Source organism: Hyperoodon ampullatus, assembly GCF_949752795.1.
Source record: "Hyperoodon ampullatus genome assembly, chromosome: 2".
NCBI lineage: Eukaryota > Metazoa > Chordata > Mammalia > Artiodactyla > Ziphiidae > Hyperoodon > Hyperoodon ampullatus.
Genome location: NC_136915.1, coordinates 184287108 through 184313568, shown reverse-complemented (window position 1 = coordinate 184313568; position 26461 = coordinate 184287108). Strand labels below are relative to the sequence as shown.

The 26461-nt window shown below is 35.0% G+C and overlaps 1 protein-coding gene across 2 annotated transcripts in view; it reads right to left on the bottom strand.

Moving 5' to 3' along the window:
• The window catches only part of USH2A (usherin), a gene marked incomplete at both ends in the record, with an annotated part of 756807 nt that overhangs the window by 309122 nt on the left and 421224 nt on the right, over positions 1-26461 (bottom strand). For both annotated transcript variants that reach the window (XM_079697601.1, XM_079697602.1), the window contains 2 exons: positions 19669-19831; positions 24849-25000. In XM_079697601.1, the coding sequence (XP_079553727.1) occupies positions 19669-19831; positions 24849-25000 (315 nt within the window). The remainder of the gene's footprint in view (positions 1-19668; positions 19832-24848; positions 25001-26461) is intronic.

Here is a 26461-nt window from a genome sequence, read left to right as displayed (position 1 = left end):
TTCTTCAATATACTCAAATCAATCAATGTGATACACCATATTAACAAACTGAGGTATAAAAACCATATGATCATCTCAGTAGATGCAGAGAAAGCTTTTGACAAAATTCAACACCTGTTTATGATAGAACCTCTCCAGAAAGTAGGCATAGAGGGAACTTACCTCAACATAATAAAGGCCATATATGACAAACCCACAGCCAACATCGTTCTCAGTGGTGAAAAACTGAAACCATTTCCTCTAAAATCAGGAACAAGACAAAGATGCCCACTCTAGCCACTATTATTCAATCTAGTTTTGGAAGTTTTAGCCACAGCAATCAGAAACGAAAAAGAAATAAAAGGAATCCAAATTGGAAAAGAAGAAGTAAAGCTGTCACTGTTTGCAGATGACATGATACTATACATAGAGAATCCTAAAGATGCTACCAGAAAACTACTAGAGCTAATCAAGGAATTTGGTAAAGTAGCAGGATACAAAATTAATGCACAGAAATCTCTTGCATTACTGTACACTAACAACGAAAGATCTTAGAGAGAAATTAGGGAAACACTCCCATTTACCACTGCAACAAAAAGAATGAAATACCTAGGAATAAACCTACCTAAGGAGACAAAACACCTGTATGCAGAAAACTATAAGACACTGATGAAAGACATTAAAGATGATACAAACAGATGGAGAGATATACCATGCTCTTGGACTGGAAGAATCAACATTGTGAAAATGACTCTACTACCCAAAGCAATCTAAAGATTCAATTCAATCCTTGTCAAACTACCAATGGCGTTTTTCACAGAACTAGAAGAAAAAATTCCACACTTTGTATGGAAACACAAAAGACCCCAAATAGCCAAAACAATCTTGAGAAAGAAAAATGGAGCTGGAGGAATCAGGCTTCCTGATTTCAGACTATACTGCAAAGCTACAAGACAGTATGGTATTGGCACAAAAGCAGAAATATTGATCAATGGAAGAGGATAGAAAGCCCAGAGATAAACCCATGCACACATGGTCACCTTATCTTTGATAAAGGAAGCAAGAATACACAGTGGAGAAAAGACAGCCTCTTCAATAAGTGGTGCTGAGAAAACTGGACAGCTACATGTGAAAGATGAAATTAGAACACTTCCTAACACCATACACAAAAATAAATTCAAAGTGGATTAAAGACCTAACTGTAAGGCCAGACACTATAAAGCTCTTAGAGGAAAACATAGGAAGAACACTCTTTGACATAAATCACAGCAGGTTCCTTTTTGACCCACCTCCTAGAGAAATGGAAATAAAAACAAAAATAAACAAATGGGACCTAATGAAACTTAAAAGGTTTTGCACTGCAAAGGAAACCATAAACAAGATGAAAAGACAACCCTCAGAATGGGGGAAAATGTTTGCGAATGAAGCAACAGACAAAGGATTAATCTCCAAAATATACAAGCAGCTCATGCAACTCAATATCAAAAAAACAAACAACACAATCCATAATGGGCAGAAGACCTAAATAGACACTTCTCCAAAGCAGATATAGAAATTGCCAACAACACACGAAAGGATGCTCAACATCACTAATCATTAGAGAAATGCACATCAAAACTACAGTGAGGTATCACCTCACACCAGTCAGAATGGCCATCATCAAAAAATCTACAAACAATAAATGCTGGAGAGGGTGTGGAGAAAAGGGAACCCTCTTGCACTGTTGGTCCTAATGTAAATTGATACAGCCACTATGGAGAACAGTATGGAGGTTCCTTAAAAAACTAAAAATAGAACTACCGTATGACCCAGCAATCCCACTACTGGGCATATACCCTGAGAAAACCATAACTGAAAAAGAGTCATGTACCACAGTGTTCACTGCGGCACTATTTACAGTAGCCAGGACATGGATGCTACCTAAATGTACATCGACAGATGAATGGATAAAGAATATGTGGCACCTATATACAATGGACAATTACTCAGCCATAAAGAGAAATGAAATTGAGTTATTTGTAGTGAGGTGGATGGGTCTAGAGTCTGTCATACAGAGTGAAGTAAGGCAGAAAGAGAAAAACAAATACTGTATGCTAACACATATATATGGAATCTAAAAAAAAAAAAAAAAAAAAGGTTCTGATGAACCTAGGGGCAGGACAGGAATAAAGACGCAGACATAGAGAATGGACTTGAGGACATAGGGAGGGGGAAGGGTAAGCTGGGATGAAGTGAAAGAGTAGCATTGACATATATACACTACCAAATGTAAAACAGATAGCTAGTGGGAAGCAGCCGCACAGCACAGGGAGATCTGCTCAGTGCTTTGTGACCACCTAAAGGGGTGGGATGGGGTGGGTGGGAGGGAGAAACAAGAGGGAGGGTATAGGGGGATATATGTATACATATAGCTGATTCACTTCGTTATACAGAAGAAACTAACACAATATTGCAAAGCAATTATACTCCAATAAAGATGTTTTAAAAAAAATTTAAAAAGAAAAGAAAAATGTGTAACTGAAGAGTATGGATCGACTTGGAGGGCATTATGCTAAGTGAAATAAGCCAGGCAAAGAAAGACAAATACTGTATGATATCACTTATATGTGTAATGTAAAAAATACAACTAGTGAATATAACAAAAAAGAAGCAGACTCAAAGATATAGAGTACAAGCAAGTAGTTACCAGTGGGGTGAGGAAGGGGCAACATAGGGGTGGAGAAGTGGGAGGTACGAACTATTGGGTGTAAGATAGGCTCAAGGTTGTATTAGACAACACAGGGAGGGACTTCCCAGGTGGTCCAGTGGCTAAGACTCCGAGCTCCCAATGCAGGGGCCTGGGTTTGATCCCTGGTAGGGGAACTAGATCCCGCATGCCACAACTAAGACCTGGCACAGCCAAATAAATAAATATATAAATATTGAAAAACAACAATATGGGGTGTATAGCCAATATTTCATAATAACTGTAAATAGAAAGTAACCCTAAAAATTTAATAAAAATAAAATTTAAAAGAAGGAGTAAATGAAGAGTAGTTAATGCTCCTTGGATGAAAGAAAGAAGGGTTTATTATTTCAACTGCTTTGGAAAGGCTTTTTTATCCTTCTGGAGTTCTGTGCCTGCCAGAGGTAACTTGCCCGACATAAAACAACCCCTTCCTACAAATCTTAATGAAACAAGGTACATGGCTAAATAAGGCTAAAATATTTGCTGAAAGAAGAAAATGCAGTGTTAATATTGCCTTGGAATTTATTTTAAAGAAAGAATTTGATTGCTTTATTCTAAATATAAGGAAACGAATTACTAAATGGTTTAATTGTGCCTGTGAAAAAACCTGGCTAAAGAACCAAGAACAGGTGGCTAGAGTCTGAGGCAAGAGAACTATAACGTGGTACCACGAGTCCCCAAATAAGCATTCAGTATGTAAAGGATCATAAGACATAAATTTGTTTGTAAAGCAAAGAGAGTTTGATATATAAATGTTGCCCTCTTGAGCAACAGCTTAATCAATTTTGCTCCCTAATTTAAAGTTGAACTGTTTTTCCCTTTTGAGTCCCACAGATAGTGGCTTTCTAGCCTGGATAATTGTAGAAATGAAAAGAACCAGTTTGAGAACCTTCAAAGGCGTTTTATCTGCCTTAACTGTTTTCTTATTGTTAACCTAGATCAGTTAATGTGGTTCGGCTATAAAATAGTGTGAAAACAGGTAACATCTCTGTCATGCAAATAGTTAATCACTTACCTAATGCTAAGAATGCAACTTATAGCCACCAATTGTATTGATTGTTTTTTTAAAAGAAAGAATAAAGTTATTTTAAAACTTACTTCATCTTAAGGAAAATATTGAGAAATCTGAACAGTTTATTAACAATGTTCTAGTTACATATTATTTTAAGTCTTTATCTTTTAATCCCTACTCATTCTTCAGGCTTCCATTGTCAATATAGAAATGGAGATTATTATCTGCTTTTTAAACATGTTCATAACTCATAGATGCCAATAAAATATTCAGTTCTTTAGCGAGATGATCAGAAAGGAACTGGCTAAAAAACAGACCTGGGGATCTCCAATCCATAATCAAATATCTAGATTGATTGTGTCACTTGCACTTGTATTGATTTCAATTTGAGTAGCTCACCCAATGGAATAATAAAAATGTGGAATAAAACTGATTTATGAGAACAAAATAAATCCTTTTGTGAGAGGTAATGAATTGGTATTATTTAACCCTTTCAATCACAGAGTGAAAAAACTATTTATTTTTGACAAATGCTGAGCTAGCCGAAAGAAGTCATATCAGAAATGTCAATACTGCCAAGTGCCATTACACGAAGTTGTAATGCTGGGAAGGAAATGCTGCTCTAAACTTGATGGAAGGAGTCATTTGACATACTTCTAGCTTTCCTGGGCCAACTTCGATGTGTCATCACAAATGATGGACTTGTAGATCCAAAGTATTATGGAATCCCTTGATAAATGTTTATTGTACTTATTTACATGATTTATAAGACAGCTGAGAAGCAAGAGTAAACATGGTGGCACATGAACTACATTTAATTTTTTTCTCTCAATATCGATGTTCTTTAGTTTACTCAAAACTTAGTATTTAACAGTTAAATCAAGGGTTATCTCTAGGATAATAAGGATATCCAGGCGAGACAGATTTTAGCATAATTAAGGTACATACAAACATTTGCCTTAAGGAAAAGTAAAGAACCTGGGAAAAAATGAGACGATTTGTACATAAAACCAAAGCAACTGATTCTATCACCTGAGCCAACCAGCCAACCAGTTGATTTAATGAGAAAAAAACTCAGCTCCTGTTCTTTGAAACTCAGTAGACAAAACATCCCCAATAGTTTGGCTTCAATTTAACTTTTAACTTTTCCATTTTGCTGACATCTTATACACATGTTCTAAACCCGGGCTGCCCAATACAATAGCCAGTATCCATACGTGGCTATTGAGCGCTAGAAATGCAGCTGGTGCAGCTGAGGAATTGAAGTTGCAATTTTATTTAATTTTAACTAATTTAAATTGAAAACATAATTTAGTTACTGGAAAAAATTTAAATATGTTTGTGAGTCTATTTTTTAACTGAAAACCTCATGAAATCTAAATGGAGATCAAATATTTCCAATGAAAATTATTATCTGAATTGAAGGGTCCTGTAAAATATACCCATCGACTTAGTATGAAAAGAAGAATATGCTATTTCATTGAGATATCACTTTAAGATTTGAGTACATGTTGAAATGATAATATTTGGGGTGGACTGATTCACAAAAGATACATTACTCAATTGATTTTTGTTGTTTATTTTACTCTTTTTTCATGTGCATACTAGAAAATTCAAAATTATATACGTAGCTCACTTTATATGTCTATTGGACAGCACTGTTATGATGTGCTAAAGGGAAAATTAGAATGCACACTTAAAATGCAGGTTCATTTTTACCTTAAACCGACGGAAGAAAGAAAATCTTATTGCTCCAAGATCTGCCAACATATATACACACAAAATGAAGGTGAAACTTTTATTCGTAGAATGCACAGCTTCTGTTTAATACACTGAATTTAATTCATAGCCCTAAGAAAGCTAATTTCACAACTACTTGGAAGGGACTCCTATAAGGGGTGAGTTGATTTGTTATCAGCTCTGTCAATTTGACTTGTACTGTCAGGGTGTTTAATGAAAGTATATGAAGGTAACTATTTATCCTCACTGGCTTAAAAAGGCTTTTAAAAAAATTAATACATTTTGCTATTTACAATGAAACATAATTTAATTCAGTTTGATGGTACCATAATTATTATAGCATAATAATTTTTCTAATATGGTAACTTTTGCACTTGTGCCACACAGAGTAAATCATTAAACAGGAAACAGAGTACAAATCAAAAAGATAATAAGAAACTCTATTATCTTAAAGGAATAAATTATTAGGGAAAAGTGAAAGTGAGCCACTGTAAGTTTAAGGGATTCAAGTAAAAGCAAGATGATAATAAACAGTAATTGTAACTGGTTGGGTTTCTGAAAGAAGCTGAGGCCTAAGGTCTTTATCACCCCAGACTTAATGAAGTCAAGTCTTTTTGTTCCTAAGTTCTTGCGAGAATTTGGAATTTTAAAGTCTGTTGTTTTCTAAAACCTTCCAATACTTTTGCTATAAGAGGACAAATGTTACAAACTCTCTCCTCTTTTGTTTCTCTTGGCTTCATTTACTCCTTCTCTGTCTGACTAGAAAAGAAATACTTGTTCATTGTAAATTGTAAGATTATTATCAGACATTATGAAGAGAAAAGCTAAAATTATCTAAAATTTCAAGCTAATCATTGTTATTGTGTTAACATTTTGGTGTATTTTGGTATGTATCCTTTCATATTTTTACCACACATAGAAATATATTATATTTTACACTTATAGAAATTTCTAATGCTCATTGTTTTGTACCTGTAATAATGTATATTTTCTTATCACTAAATATACTTCTGCATCATCTTTTTAATGAATTCACCACAATACAGTCAATCCATATAGTTGGACTTTTAGGAACACAGCCCTCAAATTCTGTTATACAAAAAACTCTGTCAGGAACATAATTTTACAAGTATTTTTCTGTACCTATCTAACAATTTCTTTAAAAAACTTGCAAGAAGGAGAATTGCTCATTTTCTCAATGGGCACAAATGGATACAAATATTTTAAACCTTTTATATTTACTTTATAAGCTTATTTTAATTATCCCAAATGAATTCTTGGAAAGAAAAATTAGTCAGATAGTTTTGCTGTGGTTTACTTAAAATAATCATATTGCATGGGTTATATTTGTGATTGGAGCTTAAATCAGAGCTCTTTTTGTTCCCAGTAAAAGCATCCATCCTAACTGTTGGTGTGTTATATCACATAACCAAGTGGGCTGGACTCATGGAAATGTTCCTTAAGTGTAAGGACCTCTGTATCTTCTGTCTTAATGGAGCTGGAAAAATTAACTCAGATTTATAAACGCTTAAAGAAAGTACTGATGAAAATCACACAGATGTGATACCAATAATGATTTTTTAAATGTTATAATAAAAATAAACAAACACAATTACAATCACAAAAGTAAAATACCTGGCTATAACCCTAACAAGAAATATGAGGTCTCTATGAAAAAAATAACAAAACTTTACTGTAAGATATAAAATGCCTAAATAAATGGAATCATAACACATTTCTGGATGAGAAATATTTGAAGGTATCAATTCCTCATGAATTAATTTATAAGATGAGGATTCATTAAAAGTATCAGTGGCATTTTGTTTTCAAATCAATTTAATGTTGAGTTGGAAGAATATACATAAAGAAATAAGACCTTTTAACAAAAATGAGTAATAAGCGGGAGGGAGAAGATGGGAACTTTACCTAAAAGATAGGAAATATTTTCTAAATATTTACCATGTTGAAAGCATAGAAATCAAACTGTCATGATGTTGATTCAAGGAGAAACTGAGGTATAAATAGAACAAATAAATAGCCCAGAGATAAGCACCGTTATACCTAAGAATTTAAGTCTCTGATAAATTTAGCAAAATAATGCAACATATATGCTTCAACTCTGGATAGAGAAAATGTTTTTGACAAAAATAAATAGAAGTTTCATTATAAAAAAATGAAAACACTATTTCTTAAACCTCATAAATACACCAAAAAGATAAGTTAAATATTTGACACTGTAACGACTGATAATTATTAAGTATTATTATATTATATATTTTATATATATATTATTATATATAATTTATATATATTATTATATTAAGTATTATTATTATATTATTATATATAATTTATATATATTATTATATTAAGTATTATTAAGTATTAAGTATTAAGACTGATAAGTATAAAAAACTCATAATTTTTAAGCTGCCATACAAATCAAACCTAGTTTTAAATCTCTAAAATCTTCTGGCAAAGTGTGTGAACAAATAAGAAAAAAAAAAATAATAGGCCTGTGGAAAATGTTTGATGTCAATAAGAATAAAAGAAATGCAAATTAAAGCAAACTATCATTTTTATCTATCAAATTAACACAATTACAGAAATATGAACATATCTGTATACTGTTAGGAGATGTGAATTGATGTGATTTTTCTTGAAAGCGTTTTTCCAATGCATATCAAATCTTAAAAAATATTCCAACCTTTAATTTAAATTTTAATAATACATATTAATGATATATGCAGAGTTATATGTTAATAAAAATATTCTAATAGTAAAAATAATAAATCTAAACATCCAACAATAATGGAATGCCTAATATGTTTTGGTATTATAATACCCAATAATGAAATGGTAATAATGGGATGGCTAATATATTTTGGTATATCCATACTACTGATATTATGTATCCATTGAGAATGCATTTTATGAGTGCTTTTTGTGTGATATGAGAAATACTCATGATATAATGTTAAATGAGTAAAGTAGGACATATAAGATGTGTTTTTAGTAGGATCTCAAATATACTATATATACATGTACATATTTGTATACACATATATTTATCTCCATAGGAAAATAACTGGATGCCAGATGAAAAAATGTTACCCATTTACAATTAATATCATTTTGACAAAAATATTTCAGGAAAAAAAGTGTTCTAATCTATGCCTAGCATTATTAAATTTAAGTAATATTCATCTGCTATACAACTGAAAAATATAGACAATCCTTGTAGTTCCATGCCAAAATCCTTGAGTAGCCTAAAGGATTCTTCCTAAAGTAGCTCTTGTCTAGCTTTTATGTCTCACCTTATGCCATTCTCTTCCTCATCTACTCTGTCCCAGACATACTGGCCTTCCTTGGTTCCCTCAATCACACCAAAATTTTATGCTTCTCACATCTTTCACAAATGTCACTCCCTCTGGAGTCCTCTTTCCTGTATTCTTCTCTGGATTAGTGCCTAAATGTTATCCTAAATGTCATCTGTTAAAAAGGTCTTCTCTGGGGCTTCCCTGGTGGCGCAGTGGTTGAGAATCTGCCTGCTAATGCAGGGGACATGGGTTTGAGCCCTGGTCTGGGAAGATCCCACATGCCGCGGAGCAACTAGGCCCGTGACCCACAACTACTGAGCCTGCGCGTCTGGAGCCTGTGCTCCGCAACAAGAGAAGCCACAACAGTGAGAGGCCCGCACACCGCGATGAAGAGTGGCCCCTGCTTGCCACAACTAGAGAAAGCCCTTGCACAGAAACAAAGACCCAACACAGCCAAAAATAAAAATAAATTAATTTTTGAAAAAAAGTCTTCTCTGATCCTCCAATTTATATTAGGGTCCCTATTATGCAATCTTAGTGATATATATGTTTACTTTGATGCTTTTCAAAGTTTGCAATTTTATATTTTTATGTGATTCTTGGGTTAATTTCCATCTCCTGTTGTAAACCACAAGCCCCTTTGGTGAAGGACCATGCTCCTTAATTCACCACTATAACCCTAGTCTCTATTATCATTTCTGTCTTGCTCCATTAAAACTAGATACATGTTTGTAGCATGAACAAATTAATGAACAAATGAAGAAATAGCTACATTTTAGTTTATGATTTCAGATATCTACTCCTCAGATATAAAAGTTCTTCTGCTATCTCCCCAAAGTTATATGACCATATAAAAAATAAGATATCCATGCAACCCTATTTACAAACAATCCAAATTCTCAGAAGACTATATAAAACCATTGTGCTTTCTTAAATGGTCTGCTAGCAACCTTAGATTCTGTTTTTTGAGTTGAGTGAAGTAACTCATTGATCATAAGAACTTCTCACAAAAAGTTAGGAAATATTAGTTCTCAATGGGCTGTTCTTAGTATACGGCATTATGATATCAGATTCATCTAGCAGTACTTTCTAAGGGGCTAAAGTGTAAGGTTTGTGATCCCTGTAACTCTGTATGATGGTGAAGCCTTGTCATCATCCAAGGGGTCCATTCCTAGACCCCCGCAGGAGCAGCTCAGGAACCGGAGGAGGAAATTCTCTGCTGCAGGACTGTGTCTCAGAGGTTGGGAAGAACACTGACCCTAAAGGACTAGATTTTTTTCCTATTTCTCTATGTAGCCCACTCTTCCATTTCCCTCTAATACTAATTCATAGCTGACACATCTACTGAAAGCCTCTTTATTCAAAATCCAGATAATTAAGTATAATGGTTCTATTTTCAGTCAAGAAATATCTGCAGACTGACTCTAATATTGCTATTTATTCAGCAAACATTGAGCCCTTGCCATGACAAAGCATACCGAACCCAACGCCTGACAGGTGTATTTGTGGTATACAGCTATCGATTCAAATTATTACATATCTGCTCCATGGCTGGCGTCCCCCTGTGAACCTTGTCATGTCTGTACTAGAAACCCCCAAGTCTGCCCTGGTATGAGTTTGAAAATGGTATATGAGTTTTTCAAAATAATTTAAATACTCCCCTTCTGAAAAGGGGAATTTGATTTGTTAAAAAAATCATATAAAAGTCTTCCAAAGACAAAGGTAAATCATTTGGGAGTGATCTGCGGATGATATTCCTCATCTGACAGTCTCCTTTCATGAGGAGGTAGAACGGCACAAAGATGGCCTGCAGAATTTGAAGCATGAACTTAAGCTACGAGAACACAGAAACCCAGTGCTCTCTCCTGCCCCTGTGGGCTGCACTCCCGACTCCGTGTGCAGCCCAGGGTTAGAATTTGCATTTCATCATTACGTCGTCTCTGCAAAAGACACAACAGCATAGAGTCTGCACTTGTTCATTATGTCAAGAAAATAGCCAATTAGATATGAGACACAAATTCAATAAGCGGTTGTGTGAGTGCTGAGAACAGATGAGTTCTTAAGTAAGTTTGATAAATTAATGCTTAATTCCTTTCTCATGGAAGAATGTGTCCTAATTATACATTTCTATAGTTTTATTGGCCATGACATGATATACAGTCAGAGGTGTCAATATATTCCGTGGGTATATGTTCTATCGCCCAGTGTTTGAAATGACGTATATCTTATTAGTGTCCATTCATATTTTCACCAACAATGCAGCAATGATCTTTTAATTCCAAGTAAAACGTTTTCATTTCCTGTGTGCTTATTTTGTGTGCGTTTATACCCCTAGAAATGCGTTGGAACTTTAGGCAAAAGTATATTAATGGTCATTTCTTTTTTGCAGAAGAGAAATTTGCTTCCCAAAGAAATAGGGAGAAAGTAATTTTCTCTATTTCCTCTATATTCTCATTGCTCTTCAAATTAATACTTGCTTCAAACATGACCGTTTCCCACAGTCACCATTCCTGATATTTCTTGTGTTGATTTTAAACACCTGACATGGTCAGGGAGAGAGGTCCAGGATTATTGTCTATAACCAAAAGAACTCCCTAACATGACACTTATTTAATTTCTTCTCTGTCTCTAAAAGAAATTGTATGGTGAATAACTGTATAATGTGGGGAAAAAACCCCAAACAACCCACAGTATAATGCCTTTTAATGTCTGCGCTCGGTGAGTATTTGTGTATGAAATACTATTGCCTGCTACTTTAGACTCTGAGTTTTAATTTTCATATATTGCGTTTTTATTTAATAAACTGGGATAGAGCTGGACTTTTCTGACCTTTCCTTCTAAAATTATGGGGATTCAAGCAAAGGAGTCCTGAAAAGAAGTGGACCAGCGACAAGCCACGTTACTCTGCTGATCCATCTGCAAGGCAGACTTCATGCTCCCTTTTCTCCATCACTGCCTCTTTCACCCTGAAATACACTTTATAAGATCTCGGGCGAGCTCACTGCTGCTGCCTGACCGTCTAACTCATTACAGAGAAATGAATTCAAATTGCTTGAAAAGAAGCTGCCTCTTTTATCTTCCCACTGACTGACAAGCAACTACAAAGTTCTTCGACGGAATTCCAAGTTACAAGCTGTACTGCATCACTGCAACAATTCCCCCACTGGCGGCTTTTCCCAGAGGGAAGCGTGTCAAATACACTGCATTTCTTGCGAGCGCAGCCCTGAAAGTGCACACTTTCCACCACATTGAAAAACAGACATCAGGGACTATAAAACAAAGCTGTCCTTTCCCTAACAGCATTAGCCTTCCTGCAGACTCCTTGAAAATCTAAGAGGTTCCCATGTATAATTATTTTCTTTACCTCCCTCAAAAAAACAAATGCTTCTCTCTCCTTTTTTTTTTTCCTTGTACTTTTTCTAAAACACAGTTTATTCTGAGAGGAAAGGCATCCAGAGAATCAGATTGTGTGCAAAGGTCTCTGCATTTCTCTAGATAACCTTGAAAGATGGACTGCTTTTTTTGTGGTTTTTTTGAGATTTTTTTTTTTTTAGAGATTAACAGTGCTTGAATCTACTGACAGTCTAAAGCACTATTTCTGGTGACCGGCAGCTCCTGGAGACGGTAAGCCTATTCTGGGTGCTGGTATTTTAAGGTAGTTAAAAATGTGCATTCGTCTAGTTGAAACCCAGCAGTACTTAATTCACTTGTGCAGTTTCAGTTTTCCTTTATTTTCTTTTGTTTCTAGATGAGCATGTGTGCCAAGGAGCAAACACTTGATGCTGACATTGGAATGAGATACTGACACTACTTAAACAAAGGAGGAAAAGTTGATGCTCATAGAATGCGGAAAGAGGAAGGCAATCATATTTATGCTCCTCTATCTTTTCTACATAGAAAAATCCTCTTCCCTCTTTAAACCGCCCCACTCCCCTTCCAGATGTTACCACTGTAGGGAAAATTTCTCGCCCCTGTTCCCTATCCTCTAACTTCAGCAACGAGAATCTTCCACTTCTCATTCTTTCCCTAAGACTCTCTTTAACAACTGAGTCATACATAGCCTCACTTGCTTCTCTGACCAATCCTACCTAGTTCCCTTCTTTGTTTTGCAATACCCTCAGGGTTTTTGTTGGTTTGATGACCACTGGCAACTACTGCCAAAGAGAGAAACGCAGGCAAAACATGAGAAGGAAAATTTAACGTTATACATGCCACGCAAAGAGTTTTCGGATAATCACTGAAATTTACATGAAGATGCCCTTTCACCCTTCCGTAGGCTTCGACCTTAGGGCTTCTGACTCAGCCCTCAGATCTAGTCCTTCTAAGCGGAAGCAGCTGTGATGACTCCAAATAACTCTGCTTTGGAATAGTCTGCTTTCACCAGCTCTGTTTAAAAATGTATTGCAAAAAATAATATGTATTTGTTGTAGAAGATTTAAAAACTGTGTATTTAAAACAGGAGAACTGGGAAGGTAAACCATTCTTAATACAACCACCCAGAATTAACAACTATTATGTGTGTGTACATATACATACATATATATATATATATATATGTATATATGATATTTTTTTCCAAATTTACATTTCCCTTTTTAAAAATAGTCTTCAAAATTAATCAAATTCTTTTTCAGGCCCACCTGTTCTTATAAGCAAAAAAAGCGTCTGATTAATGCTGATTTGATGATGTGATCTCCCCTTGTTCCCTCCCTCCCTCCTTTCCTTCCTTTCTTTTTCCCTTTTCCTTCCCTTCCCTCTCCTTTCCTTTCACTTTTCCTTTTTAAAGATTCATTCCTGGTTGAAGGTATCCACACTGGGAAAAGACCCTCCTAAAAATCTATTCCCTTCATCTTTCTATGTTCAGGAAAAAGAATTTTCAGGTTTCTATAACATGACTCAATTTTGCCATGATGAATTTATTAAACTGCTTTTTATGAAAACTAAAATGATATTTCCCTTTGCAAATGCTGAAGGATCATTTTCTTGTCTTTCTTTTCTCAGTAATCCACATTCTCTCTTTCTCAAATGAACATCGTTATTCTGTGCCATAACACAAAATAGGGGATTAAGAGATAGAGGCATTTAAAGATGAAAACTAAGCTGCAATCCAATTTTTCAGAGCAGGTGAGAGTTAACAGTGCACAAAGGACTTGGCAATTAGCACACCCTGGTGTTTTGCCTAGGAAACTCAGACACAAAACAATCTGTCAGGTTGTCCAGCAAGGAAGATCACTTCCTGATTCATTCAAAAGGAAGCAAAATGAAGACTCAAACTATTCGCATAGCACTCTGCGGTAACTGCTTAAGAAGAAAAGCAGGACATGGTCTTGTCTACTAAGAAGAGGATCTGTGTAAAGCATCTAAAGAATCTGGTTTAGTAGTAAAGAGCCTGGCATTTGTGAAAATATTCGATAGGGCCTCAGAAGATTTTCTTTTTCTCTTAATAATATTATTCTCTACATTCCTTCTTGACAATTAGATGGTTTCATAATACTCTGAGTTGAAAATATTTTTGAAACCTAAGAAAAGAATTATACAACCATAAATTCTCATCACATATTACTTTCACCTACCAGTTAGATAAAAGGTTTATAATTTTAAAACCAGTTTCACATAAGCCATATTTTTTACTACTATGCTGTCAGTTATTTTAGTTTTTAATTCCTAAATTTACACATTTCTTTTATTTAAAAAACCCACACACTCAATATGTTTCATAAGGAAGTTTTATAAACCTATTACTTACCATTAAATGTGTTAGTTAATTCATATATGTGAAGAGAAAAGAATCTTGGCGATGTTGTAAGCTGATCCCGGGGAGCTGGCCGTTCACCTGTGCAAGGTGAGTGGAAGGCTTTGGAGAGCCATAGAGCGCAGCACTTATTCCAGGTCAGTAAGTGGCATTTTCAGACGTGAGAAAAAGCTAATTTGTGTCATATGTTCCTCCTAATTAAATGGATGCTTCAAATCAGGCAGAATCCCACAGAAGGAAGTGCTCATCCTTACTTTTATGGTAGACATTAAGAAAAAGCAGAAACTATGTTCTCATATATCCCACCGTGGGTTGGGCAATCTGTTAATTTTTGCCATTCACATTTGTTTGTGCTCGCTCTGTCATTCCTTCTGTGTGTTTTCACACTCAGGTTATTCTAAGCCATCACCGAAGCAAAGAGTAAGGGCCACTGTTTCCAAAATCTTCGCCCAGTTAGCTCTGTTCCACTTGTCACACCAATACCTGGTTTCTCTCTAGCCTCACACACTTGAGAATGACCCTGCTAGGTTTCCCTGTCTCATCTTCTCTATTTGTTTGCCAGTTCTATGGGCACAGAGACCCTTCAGGTCCAATCTTTGGTGCCATTTTATACACCTCAGATCTGGTTTACTCAAAACTAGTTGACAGTCTAATTAATCAGGTTATCATGTTCTACCTGGTAAAATGTCTGTGCTTCTGAGAAAATTACAACAAATCCTAGTATCAAAAAAGCCATAGATGCTTATTGTGGTTAGATCATCCAGTAGATATAGAAGTGTGAAAGTATGGCTTTCTGAAGACAGGTATCTGAGAGTGGACTCTATGTGTTATTCAAAAATTAGCTCTTTTAAGTTACTTAATTTTTAACAGATATAATATATATAATTTATAATTACATAAAATTATTTATATTTATAAAATATCAATGAATAAACTAAACAAAAATGTACAAATCTACATGAAGAAAACTTTAAGCTCTTGTGAGAGACAGAGAAGACAGATAGAAATAATTATTATATTATTGATTAGAGAAGCTCAATATCACAGAGATATTAATTCTACCTAAGTTAACTTATAAATTCAATCCCATCCTTATATAAATAGCATTGGGACTTCTGGGGGGAAGTAGCAAAATTACCAATATTGCTTGAAAGAAAATAAATAAGGAAAATAAGTAGGTAAATTCTATATAATAAAAATAATGAGGTAGATTAGCCCTCATTAATTAGGAATTAAAAAATATTCTAGAGCTTTAATAATTAAATTACCATAATAATGTAAATTAAGGTAAACATCTATCCAGATATATTTATAAATAAATGCGGAAATTTAAGACTTTTTAGACAGCAACTCAAACCAGTGGGAAAGAATCTGGTTTATTTAATAAATGGTTTGAGACAGTAAAATATTTTCTGAGAAAAAAGGTTTGATTCATAGATTACTTATTTGTATAAATTCTGAATTGATTGAATATAAATGTATTTTTAAAAAGCATTAAAGTGCTAGAAAAAAAAAAAACATTGAGGAGAGGGAAAAAAAATTGCTACTCACCATAACAGATTTTGTTACTACTTAAGAGTTCCTTAAGTTTGGTTAAAATATGGGCAAATGACACAAACAGAGAATTCACAGAGAAAGAAATACAAACCGATTTTAAACATATGAAAATAAGTTGAAACTAATTCATAATAAGAGAAATGCATACTCAAGATCCTATCTGCCGTCATTTTAAATACAATCGATTTGCCATGTGCTCAGATGACAGGGCTGTAGACAGACACACAGGCACACTATAACACTCCCACGAGAGCACAGATTGTACGGCCTCTGTGGACTGAAGGTTGGCAATATCTTACAAAGTTCCAAAAATCATTTCAAGCAATTTATCAGACTAACATGCTGCCAAAGTGTGAAAAGGCATACCTATATCTTTATTCATTAAGGCATTCTTTGAAACGGCAAAAGAGTGGAAATAACTTAAATGCCCATCAATAGCGGACTGGTTAAACCAGTGATGGCATAATCTATACAACTGAATACTATGAAGGTGTATAAACACTGCGGAAGTTCTCTGGTTACTCATGTGACAAGGTGTCTACAATTGTTGTGGTAAAAAAAAGTACACTTTTTTTGTACACAGTGTGTACAATTTGGTATCATTTGTGTAAAATGTATGCGTGGCAGACACATTTGAAAAGGGGGAAATACATATATTTGCTTGTACATACATAAAATATTTCTATAAGGATATAAGAAATGGAGGACTTTGGTTTCCTCTGAGACTACAGAAAAGTTATGGCACTTTTAACTGCTTATTGTTTTCCTGTCTTTTAAATATTGATTCATGAGAATATAATACCTGGTCACAAGTAAATACCTTTTAAGGAATCACACTTTGATATGTGCTGCCTCATTTGTTGTTACAAAATCTAATGTTGACTTTGTAAAGTATGTAGTTTAGGATCTAAATTGACATGCACAATGGGATCCAGCATGAGCGTCTTATAGAGACAGCTAATATCCTGCCCTACAGAACAGTGACCTGGCTGCAGGCGCATTTATTCCTAAGCTAGGCTTGCTTCCTACAGCTGAATTTTCCTGTCTTATACATTCTAACCACCACCTCTTCAGCAGCCATCACAGAAAAGGATGAAATATAGTTGTTCATTATGTCAAGGAAATAACCAATTAGCCGTTAGACAATTCAATAAGCTTTGTATAAATCTTGTGAACAGATGATATCTTAAATAAGTTTGATGAATTAATGTTTAATTCATTTCTTGTAGAGCCATGCAGATCTCCCTACCCTCAGTGTACAGGTCACCGAGCTGTTGATGGGTGTCCAGACAAGACAATATTTGAAAGCCTTTTACTTAACACTGGACATCAGAGTTCCAGTGACAGTGAACCTATGAAAGGAATTTCCTGGGGCCCATCCTGAGATGATCCTTTGGCTTCCAACCTCACCCCCTTTCAAGCCTAGAGTTGAACGCACACCGCAAAACTCTTGAAGTCAAATCTTGTAATTGCTTCCAATTTGTCTGTTTTGCTTTTGGCAATTAACAAACTGAAATGTTATCATGAAGGAGTTCATCTCATTTGTAAGACCAGGTTTTCCCTCCACTAAAATATGCAGGCACTCTGTTCTTTATTACCAGCAGGAGATAAATGGCTGGTTTTCGTTGCTGAAGAATATATAATGGTTAAAAAGTCACTTTTTCCCTCCAGCTCGACATAAATCACAGAACTAGTCAATATTTAATAATGCTTGCCTTGGTCTGGAGTCCCTTGATCACCCCTGTCATGTGTAATAGCTCCCTCTCCGATATCTTTGACATAAAAGCCCAGCTTTACTGCAATACTAACATGTAGAGGGTCATTACGGATCGACATTTACCTTAATCTGTGACTGCCAACCATGAACCGATAAATTCCAGCACATTCCACTGGGAGAAATCAGTAAACTTCTCAGTGGAAAGAACTGAAGGAAAATTCTGCCGAGAACAGAATACATTTTCTACAAGGGCTGCTCTGCAAATGGGTTCTGACTTTTGAAAGTTCTCTTGCTGCGCAGCTTTGCAACATTTAGTACCGTTTTGATGGTTTGAGAGACGGGATGACAACCGAAGATGACATGACTTAGAAGGCAAGCAGAAATTTACTCTGCAAAAACAATGCAAGATTAAACACAAGGGGGAATATGGCTCTTACATTATTCACCCAGCTGCCTTGGCGGAAATAGCTGGGCTGTCACGGGTCCGGCCTAAATGTTGCTGCTTTTTTTTTCAAATCGATCATCACTCCTTCACCTCATAATCTTACAAGTGCTTCACAGCAGAATACATCAAAGCCCTGATTGCATAAAAGAGGGACACACCATCTTTGATGGGATCAACTCAGACACTGACACGCACTCAACTAGCTGTACCAACACAGAACACAAATAAGAACGCCCTCCTCAAATTCAGAAAAGTCTGTTTTCCTCTTTCCTCACCTGCTTTCCACTTTGAGGATGTTATTAAGTCATAGCTGTAGATGATGCAGAATCAGAAAGGTGGGGCACGGGGAGGGATACATTGGGAATTTGGGATTGACATATACGCACTACTATATTTAAAACAGATAATCAACAAGGACCTACTATACAGCACAGGGAACTCTACTCAATACTCTGTAATAACCTAAATGGGAAAAGAATTTGAAAAAGAATAGATACATGGATATGTATAAGTGAATCACTTTGCTGTACACCTGAAACTAACACAACATTGTTAATCAACTATACCCCAATATAAAATAAAAATTTTTAAAAAAAGAAACATTTTAAAGTTTTAAAGTCTGAGGAAAATCATTTTACTGTTAACAGCATATGTGACCATATCAACGTTATTGCATATTTGCTACTAATGGAACAAGAAATGTTGAAAACACCTCCTTTAAAAATAGGCCACTCGTGGAAATGATAAAAGTAAACACTGAATAAAACAAAAATTAGCTTTCCAGTAAAATATAAAGCTGCATTTTTTTCTATGGTGAGGGTTGCTTCACATAATACCTAACCAGCCCTAACTTAACTTATTGAATCAGATGGTTTCTGATAATACTTTCAAGGAAGCCTATGCAGTGTAACCCATGTCCAGTGAATTGACTGGAACACACACCAGCATTCCTAATTTACTTTAGAAATGTTAAAATGATCACACCAAAAGAGTTTGATGAAGATGGACTGCAAAATTAAAACTCAACTCTTTGCAGGAATAATCGTTTAGGTTTTCACCATTTATTAAGCAAGGGGAAAAGAATATAGAATCTATACTAGGCCAATCTTTCTCGAAGTTGAGTGACCTTCAGAGCCACCTAGAGGGTTTGTTAAAACATGGAGTGCTGCTCCCCACCTCCCCGGAGCTGAGTAGATCAGGTGTGGGTGTGGAGAGTTTACCCTTCCTGCAACTCATCAGCTGAAGCTTTTACAGCTGCAGCTGGGGACCCCAAAATGAGCATGGCTGAATTGGTTCGTCAATATAGGTTATTTTTAGGAAAGAAAAATAAATTAAAATCTGTGGCTAAAGGAAAAAATTCAAAAGAAAATACATTGTTTTCTAATGTTATGAAAGTTTAAAAATGACAAACAAGTTACCTTGGTCAGCATAGAAAGCGCCAGTAAAAAGGACTGAGTACGTTAATTGTCCATTAGGGTGAAAAGGTGCTTCCCATCTCACATGGGCCTTTTGGGATCCTTCTGTTTTGACAAACACATTTACTGTTCCTTCAGGAGGAGCTTCTAGAGTTCGATTTTCCACCTGTGAGTATAAAAAGATTTATTTTTGTTTGCAAATAAAATAAGTACATGCTTCACTTTGAGCATACTTCTTCAAAGAATCTCTTTGCTGTGAAGTAAACTATTTTGACAGTCGCATCTTGTATGAATACCTCATTTTGTCAGCAGGATCAAAGCATACCTCATGTTTTCTTCCTCCTGCTGTGAAAGCTTAGAATTTGAGCTCCTGACCAAGGCAGTTTGTGATTTCCAGAATATGTGGATCAGCTCCCACTGCGACTGTGCCTATGGCTGTACATATCCATAGACTACTTCTAGGATGGCTTAAAAACAATTTTTATATGATTGCAAAACAGAAGAACTGAGTAAGGTCTGTGTTCATAAGCTCCTCACAGACCCACAGACACACACACAGACAGACACACACACAGACAGACACACACACACACACACAGAGTTCTCTGAGCTGTGTTGCTACCACGTATGTGCAAATGGCACCATGCCAGACATCAAGAGATAAATGTACCTAAGTGACTCTATCCCTAAAGTATAATCACAAAAAAGTTGAAATTTCATTAATATAGTAGTAATGAATGTATGCAGAAAAGAACAAAAAATGACTTATTTGAAGAGAAGGAATCTGAAATAAATATAAGCCTTTACTACACAGGGGCCAGAAAGATTTTAATAGCTAAATAAGTAAAATAACTAGGAGAACAGAGGAAGATGAAGTTGGAAAGAAAGTAGAAAGGGGTTCAGGATATTTTAGCATCTTTTAATAACTGGCTTAAATTTGTTAACTAATCACCACAAACTCACAAGCATCCCTCATAAATGTTTGGCCTTTTCAGATTTACTGAATATGTTGATAATTTTGATCTTATTCTTAAAATACAGGCTCATGCCTCACAGGAAGGTGACCAAACATGAAATCCTTAGTCAGGCAAATATTCTCAATTACGAAGCCTTCATTTGTTAGGACGAATACACTTTCCCAATTATGAAAATAAATGTGGAAAAGACAGTGTGTTAATTTTTAATAAGTATGAGGTCATGACATGTTTTATTTTCATCTGAGAAAGGCTATGGGGTTCTTTAGATCTATAACTGCTAGTCATTTTTTTAGTCTAATAGCTATGTACAAAAAATGATAAAGAAACTTGACTAGAAAAATATCAATTCATCATTTTAATATTTCATAACAAATACAATTGGTTTATATCTATGTATGTAGTTCAAATTATTGTATAGAAAATTACTTTAAAGGATTCCAAATAAAAGGAGACTCAAGAAGTTGAAGAATTAAGGGAAAATCCAGATAATTATATTATTATTCTCAAATATCTGGTTAATTTGAAATAAATAGAATTTTAAAATTTCTTTATGTATATGGATAAATGCTTCAGTGCTTTTACACTATATTAAATTTGGCAGTTGTACTATTTTGCTCTGACTTTTTTTTTTAATTACCATTTTGTTTATCAATCTTGCCATAAAAAATGCTAAGGAAAAGGCGTTCTAGAAGGTTGACTTGGCTTTCACCTGGGAAACTCCCTTGACACAGAAAAAAAAATATTTGAGAAGAAATATGCAACGAAAACAAACATTTTAATAAAATTGTTATCCTTAATACAACTCTTACCATGTACCAGAAAACTCTGTATAAATATTTCATTTAAATTTTCACAGCAACCCCTTGTAAAGTAGGCATTATTTTCCTTTTGTAGTAGTTGAGAAGTCTAAGGTTTCATAGAATAAAGCATGTTTTCCAAGGAGGCATGAGGGAAAAATAGCAGGTATAAGATAGATATCCCACATGGGATTTTCTTGACCATAACATTTATTGCCATTAAGATTTAGATGTCTTAAATAACAAAATTTATTCGTTTCTTTATTTAAAAAATGGCTGTGAAAATATGAGCATGTGTACATGTGTGTCTGGGTGTGTTTATCTGTATAAGCATGCCATCACCAAGAAACCAAGGCAGCTTTTTAACCATATCATGCAGCAGTGAACTATAGTTTCACACTTCATCCTTAAAAGGGTCCTAGGAGAATTGAATCTAATGAATGTTCCAAGGCCAGATACAGTCATAAAGTTCCCTGTCTTACACTCTACCAGTGTTACCTAACAGTGGCTAAGAGAAAAACAAAGAAACAAAAGCAAAGTGATTTTCCTATGGACAAATTTATTGCATATTATTAAAGAAACACAAAATGTGAAGGGTTTCTAATTGCAATTCAACAATATAGTTGAAAAAAAGGAAAGAATTTAAATAGTTCTTCTGGTGCTGCATTTTCTGTTCATTTTTTTTCATTATTTCAAACATTTATGAAACCTCAATTACTGGATTTAATTTGACAATGCACATTAGCATCTTAAAAAATTAAGATCAAAGGCACTGTAAATTGTTTTTTATGTTGGAATTTCTTTAAAATCCAAATACATTGTGTAAATGGACAAGAAGTGAACAAAACACACAGAAATCTTTTTTTTTTTTTTCAGATAGTACAGAGCAATTTCTTCTGAATCACGAATAACAGGGAATGAACTTGGCTAGGCTAAGGGCACAAAAAATATTGTACTAATGCTAATTAACGTGGTAAGCATATGGAATTTATGCAAGTATTTTTATTTTAAAAATATTCTACTTTATCAAATTCATCCTTTTTTTTGTTTTATTATATGAGCAACCTAGAAAATTTTTAGGGTGAACCAGACCACATTCAAGACTATAGAGAATATTTGTCATAGGAAACATTGAATGGTATTTCCCTATGTGCATGAAAAACAATGATATTAAATATGTAAGTGGTGAAACAAACAGGCTTCTCTTTCTAAAAACCAAGAGTTATCATTAAGCAATGTTGTTAGGTGAAGAAAAAAAAATTGACTCTGGAAAATTAATTCTTTGATTTCTTCCAGCAAAAGATTTAAAAATAGAGATCATAAATTTTTTTGTTTCAATGAAATATTTGCTATAACATTGGGCTTCAGATAAAGAATACCTTTAAGTGATATATATACACACAATTTGGCTGGATTTTGTTGAACATCATATTATGATTTAATGATAATTCTGGCTTTTAAGATTGATTCCTAGATTCCTTAAATCAAGGACACATTCAAAAGGATCATCATCGGGCTTCCCTGGTGGCGCAGTGGTTGAGAGTCCGCCTGCAGATGCAGGGGACATGGGTTCGTGCCCCGGTCCGGGAAGACCCCACATGCCGTGGAGCAGCTAGGCCCGTGAGCCATGGCCGCTGAGCCTGCGCGTCCGGAGCCTGTGCTCCGCAACGGGAGAGGCCACAACAGTGAGAGGCCCACGTACCGAAAAAAAAAAAAAAAAAGGATCATCATCAACAAAAAGTTGAATCTGTAATATCTTTCATGATTGTGATAGATATCCAGAGCTATCTAGAATACTCAAATATGTAATCTCTTAAGGGCATAACATGTAATTGGTAAAAAAAGTATTTCAGAAATCAATTGAAGACCATGGGTTTTAACTTCTTGGCAACATAGTTGACTTGTTCTAAATAAAGACATTGTTATTCAATCCCAGTAATTAGAGATGGATCATTGACTTGGGAAAAGTGTTTTTATACTGAGCACAGGATAAAGAAAAAGACGAAAAGGAGAAAATAACTCTGTGCTTTAAGTTGGAACTGAGTCTAGGATGTGTGAGGCCATGGGAGAGTAGGGTTTTACAATCCAATTCGGTTTCTTCCTTCCCATCAGGCATTGTGGAATTTGATTCCTTCAGGTCAACATCGCCTACTATCCATACAAGACATAGATTGATAACCATGTCCCCCTTGTTTAAAGTTACCAGAACATCAGGAGACAGAGTGGGACCCAGTTTAGTAGCCAGGACCACAATATGCACTTTATGTTTTTGAAAAAGTCTCAGTTTCAAGCTCATGGGATGTGTTCTTTTGTTTCTTTTTCTTTTTTGAATGGAGAAGAAAGGCTGGCCTATTGCCATTCCTGCTTTTAAGAGTAAGTAACCATCAGAGGGGTCCAGGCTATAAAATACTTAATGGCAATAAAGACTACAGCTCAGCTCCACTGATAGATGACGTTAGCAGCTTGGAAAGCAACCAATCTCTGAAGCGAAACGGGAGGTGTGAGCAAAAATAAGGAAGCAAAAAATTAAATGGTAGAGCTGTTTTTCAAGGTAATATTTATAGAATACACTCTTCAATGAAGACAAAATGCATTAAAATGATAGGCCATTAGGAAAGACTGCCAAAAAATATCTAAAATGAATGAGCATTTCCCTTAAAAGAAGCTAAATCTAATCAATCAAGAAATATGCACAAGAGTCAAATGTTATGTTTTGAAACTAAAGAATGTCATACTGGTCTATGACAATTATGTTCAATCAATTGGGTTTTGAAAATTATATCAGTAATAAAAAATACAATTTTGTCTATCTTTCAATGACAAATGAAATGTAGGTAGATATAGATTTCTGAAATGTGGATATCAAAAGCTGATATTAATGTAATTTTAAATACTGTTCTTATTAATATATCATGCTCATGAAATTAAAATATATTATTCTAATGGATGAATCTATTAAATTCTAATAAATTCATACACTCACCAGTGGGCAAACAATCTTTTAACTGATTAACATACTTGTTGGGAAGCAGTGTTGACATATTGTGGCAGTTATGTGCTTTTAATTATTTTCACTTTTTAATCATAAACTTACTCAAGTGGTCGAGTTCATTACTTGGAAGAAAAACATCCACTTTAAATATGTCACTACATTAGGCAAAATTGCATGTATGCCTGCTCAGCTGGTCAACTTACCTTTTGAAATTTCAGTAAAATGTAGATTCTGTCCTTCACTAGACCTATGTGCAGTCTTGAAATTTATGTTGAATATAAAATCCTACTAACCCTTAATTGATATTTTATAAAAAGAAACTCTCCCATCCAACTTGAAAGGCTAGCTGTGCAGAGTTGCCTATTCATTGTCATCTGACATTTAATACATTTCCAGAATGTAAATTCATACACTTACCAGCGGGCCCAGAGCACAACCTTTGGCCGTGCAGGCTTGGACTCTGAAGGAATGTAAGCTCCAAGGAGCGAATCCAGAAGCATGACAGCTGAGTTCTGAGGAATTGTGAATTAATATACCATCAAGATATAGTCTGTAACTGGTGATAACACCTGGGAAGATAATAATTGCCTTTTAGTATGACTGTTAGACAATAGCAAAGAATGGCTTAAACGAAGCAAGCACTTCTTGATATGATTTCTAATTTCGTGGAATCACAGTCTCTCCCTTAGTCTAACCCCTGTCTCTTTCCAAAGGATAAAACCGGCTTTAAACTCTTGAATATCAAAATGTTAAGCTAATTCATATAGAGACACAAATAGAACCCAAGAGTCCCAGTATAGGAATCTTTCTATTGCATCACGTTAACTGCTGTCATTGGTGTTCCATATAAAAAATGAAAAAATTAAGTACATTTATAATTTGTATTGCTTTCTAAAATGATATCCTAATAGATGTGCTTTAGAAGTCCAATGACCTTGTTGGGTAATGCATTGTGTGTGACTCAGGATGTGTCAGGCATTGTTCCAAGAGCATCCTCCTTTTCAACTCTCTCCTCACAGCACTACTATAATAAAGGCAGTATTATTATCACCATTTCATAGATGAGGAAAATCAGGCACAGATAGCTTAGGTAACTTGCTCAAGGTCACAAAACTCGCAGGTTTCGGAGTAAGGATTTGAACCTAGGCGGTCTGGCTCCAGAGCCCATGCTCTCAATTACAACACTGAATCACCTAAACAGAAAGCCTTGGCAATTTGCATGGATTACATTTATGAGACACTCATGGATGGGTTAGAGAAACTATGACTTGCTAGATTTAATGATCAACTTAAATTTATTTCAGAAGTTATGTACATTTTCATGAAATCAACTAACAGAGATTTGAGAGACTGAATGGCTAATATAATCATTTATATGGCTAATATAATCATTTGATTTATTGCATCCAAACATGCATTAAAAGGAAGTTAGGGATCTCTGTTCACTGGAAATACAGCATCCCCACACTCATTAAACATTATACTGGGGGAAACAGAACTTTGCTTGCATGCTAAATTAGAACCTCTTTCAAACTAAAATGAATTTCACAGTGGCCTCCTGGGTGTGTCCTTGAGGACTTAACTGTTCATCTCTCAGATAGCCTTCCCTGAGGACAGATGTTGGGTGCCTCTCCACTAGTGCACAGCCCATCTTCATCATAGTATTTACTTTCCCACTTCTCACATTATTAGCATCATTATTCCTTATTTAATTGCCTGACATTGCCAATGGGCTACAGGATCCCCAAGGCAATCTTGACTCTTTCTCACCTGTGTATTTCTAGAGCTTAGCACTATGACTAAAACATAGTAGGTACTTAAAAAATATTGACTGAATGAATACATTAATGTATATGCAGCATAGGAATAAAATACCAGCATCCAATACAGAGTGAAAATTCAAGACAACAGGAAAAAGATACCTAGATACCTGAAATGCGAAAAGAAACTTGCTAGAAGGTTGATATTATAGAATAGCTCAAAATCAGGATTTAGAGAAGGAATGAGTTTTGAAACAAAGACTCTAGCAA